The 2,500-nt window shown below is 40.5% G+C and overlaps 1 protein-coding gene across 1 annotated transcript in view; it reads left to right on the top strand.

Moving 5' to 3' along the window:
• Positions 1-2,500, top strand: part of LOC135224418 (nephrin-like) — a 383,929-nt gene that overhangs the window by 359,217 nt on the left and 22,212 nt on the right. Inside the window, 1 exon segment of the mRNA XM_064263402.1 lies at positions 197-341. Coding sequence (XP_064119472.1) covers positions 197-341 — 145 coding nt within the window.

Raw genomic sequence — 2,500 nt, 5'->3', positions numbered from 1 at the left:
TTGCTAATTATCTGATGTGTGTGTGTGTGTGTGAGAGAGAGAGAGAGAGAGAGAGAGAGAGAGAGAGAGAGAGAGGTGGTTTCTAAAGGAGGGAAAATTTCATCCATGAATCGAGCAAATAGTTTGAAAATGATGTATTTTATGCAGTAAATTTAAAGTTGAATTACCGTCTCATTTTACTCTCTTCGTTTCCCAGGTCCTGTACGACGGCAACGTCAGCCGATCCACCGTCCACGTGGCGCCGACCCGAAGGAACAACGATGCCATCGTCTCCTGCAGGGCCCAAAATTCGCTTCTGGAAGCAGCTGCCCTGGAAGATTCGCGCAAGCTCAACGTTCACTGTGAGTGAATTTTGATAAAATACGATCTGGAACTCTCTCCCCTCTCCCGTCTTCCCAGGCACTTTGATTTTTTCACCTTTCAAAAGCGGGTCTGTTGTTTGTTCATTCTCCCCCAAATTTCTTCTTGTGACTGGTTCTGAACTTGTTAACAGAACGGAATTAAACTGTCCCCCTCCCCCCCACCCACAAACTACCTTTGCACCTACAGCAAGATTCATTATATCCAGTAGATAAACTCTCTTATAGACCAATGAAAAGACTTGATTTATATTTCTGAGTCTTGCCTTTCTATACTCCATGTTTCCTCTCTGTCAGTATTCATTGCAAAATCCTTAGCTTTACCTCCATCTTCGAGGAGGAGTTGCCTATATTATTATTATTATTATTATTATTATTATTATTATTATTATTATTATTATTATTATTAAAAGTAATTGCTGTCTGAACAACCTTCGGTGTGATTCTCACCAGTTTAAGCAAAAATGAGAAAACAATAATTAGAAAAATAGAGAAGAACCTTAATAAAAATTAACGCAGCTGAGGCAGCAATTACTTTTAATAAACCATGTTTAAAAGAGGGTTTACTTCCGGCATATTATTATTATTATTATTATTATTATTATTATTATTATTATTATTATTATTATTATTATTATTATTATTATTATTTCAAAATCAAGACTAAACTAAACGAGATTGCCACGTAAGATTCCACAAAATAGACTGTCAATAAAAAAAAAACAGCATACGAATAGAGATAAATATCTTTCTAAGTACACTCCTCAACAAAGCAGAGGGACAATTTCAAGTCATTATAGGTTTATTCCCGAAACCGACATCGGCCAACTCTGGAAAAAAAAACAAAACAAAAAAAAAACACGCACAAGTGACAGCGAGCCACGAAGTGTAGCTAGACCCGATATCGCATGAAAACACGTTTTCCAAAAGGGATCTGTCAATAATTTGCAATTATGTCCGCGGTATTGATGATGCTAATAAAGAGTGGCTGGAGACTTGGGTCGCGTGTTGTTGGTATAAACCAGGTCGTTTGGAGTAGTAGCAGTAGTAGTAGTAGTAGAAGCGCTGGGGTCCCCTCGTCCGTCTCTCTCACATCACGAATAAGATCGTCCTCCCACGATATTCCTCCGACAACGTTATCGTAATCATACACTAAGGTTTAATTGCTGATTGCTGATAAGGAGGAGGAGATAGCTAAGCCAATAATGCAACGCATAGTCTTCGTATTGACTCTTTCCTCACAATGTGTTTCTGCTTACGTTGTGGTTTGAGGCAATACAAATGTCGCTACAGATTCCTTTTCTTGCCAGATCTGTTTGGCTATCTCCTACAAAGCTGTCCAACTCCTTAAACTTTACTCTGACTCAGTGTTCTACCTGTAACCGGGGGAAAAAAAATCTGGAGAGTTCTCAGTCTCAATATGAGATGACTGGACTTTGGTTAATAATCACAGTTACTGAAAGCATTCTAGAAATAACCATAATATCAACAATCAAACAACTAATATAATGCATACTGGAATGAAATATAGAGAATCAAGGCCGAAGACAAGCGCTGTGACCCATGTGGGGAGGGGGGGAATGGTAATTCGGGGCTAAAAGAGAAATCCAGAGTAAAAGGGTATGAAAGGTGTAACAGGAGGACGACCTCAAAGATGTACTATGAAACGAATGTTAGGAGACGATGGGAAGCAAGATGAAAGAAAGAGAATATGGGCGGAGGTACAGTCAAAGAAATGAAAGGGGTCACATCTAAGGACTTGAGGGACGCTGCAAAGAACACCGAGTAACTCCTACAGTGCGAGTGAGAGGTGCACTGACTGCACTACCCTCCTTAGGAGTATATAATACATAACAATTATGGTATCATTCCACCACGACCATTATAACCGCGCGCGACTCAATCGTTGATCAATGGCAACGCAGAATAAGATAAAATTCATACGCCAGAACCACAACGCGGGTAACGAGCTCGTCGTCTTCCATCCAGCATATTGGAGCGAAGTACGAAACCAATATCGGCGAGACGAAGACGCCGGTGATGGCACAATGCAAATAATGGGCGCGTCTCCATCCACGACGTCGGGAGAGAGAGGTATGAGACCAATATCGGTGGTGAGGAGACCCATCCATGACGAGAAT

The sequence above is a fragment of the Macrobrachium nipponense genome, chromosome 12 (assembly GCF_015104395.2).
Source record: "Macrobrachium nipponense isolate FS-2020 chromosome 12, ASM1510439v2, whole genome shotgun sequence".
In the NCBI taxonomy this organism is placed as follows: domain Eukaryota; kingdom Metazoa; phylum Arthropoda; class Malacostraca; order Decapoda; family Palaemonidae; genus Macrobrachium; species Macrobrachium nipponense.
This window is presented reverse-complemented; position numbering and strand designations above follow the sequence as displayed.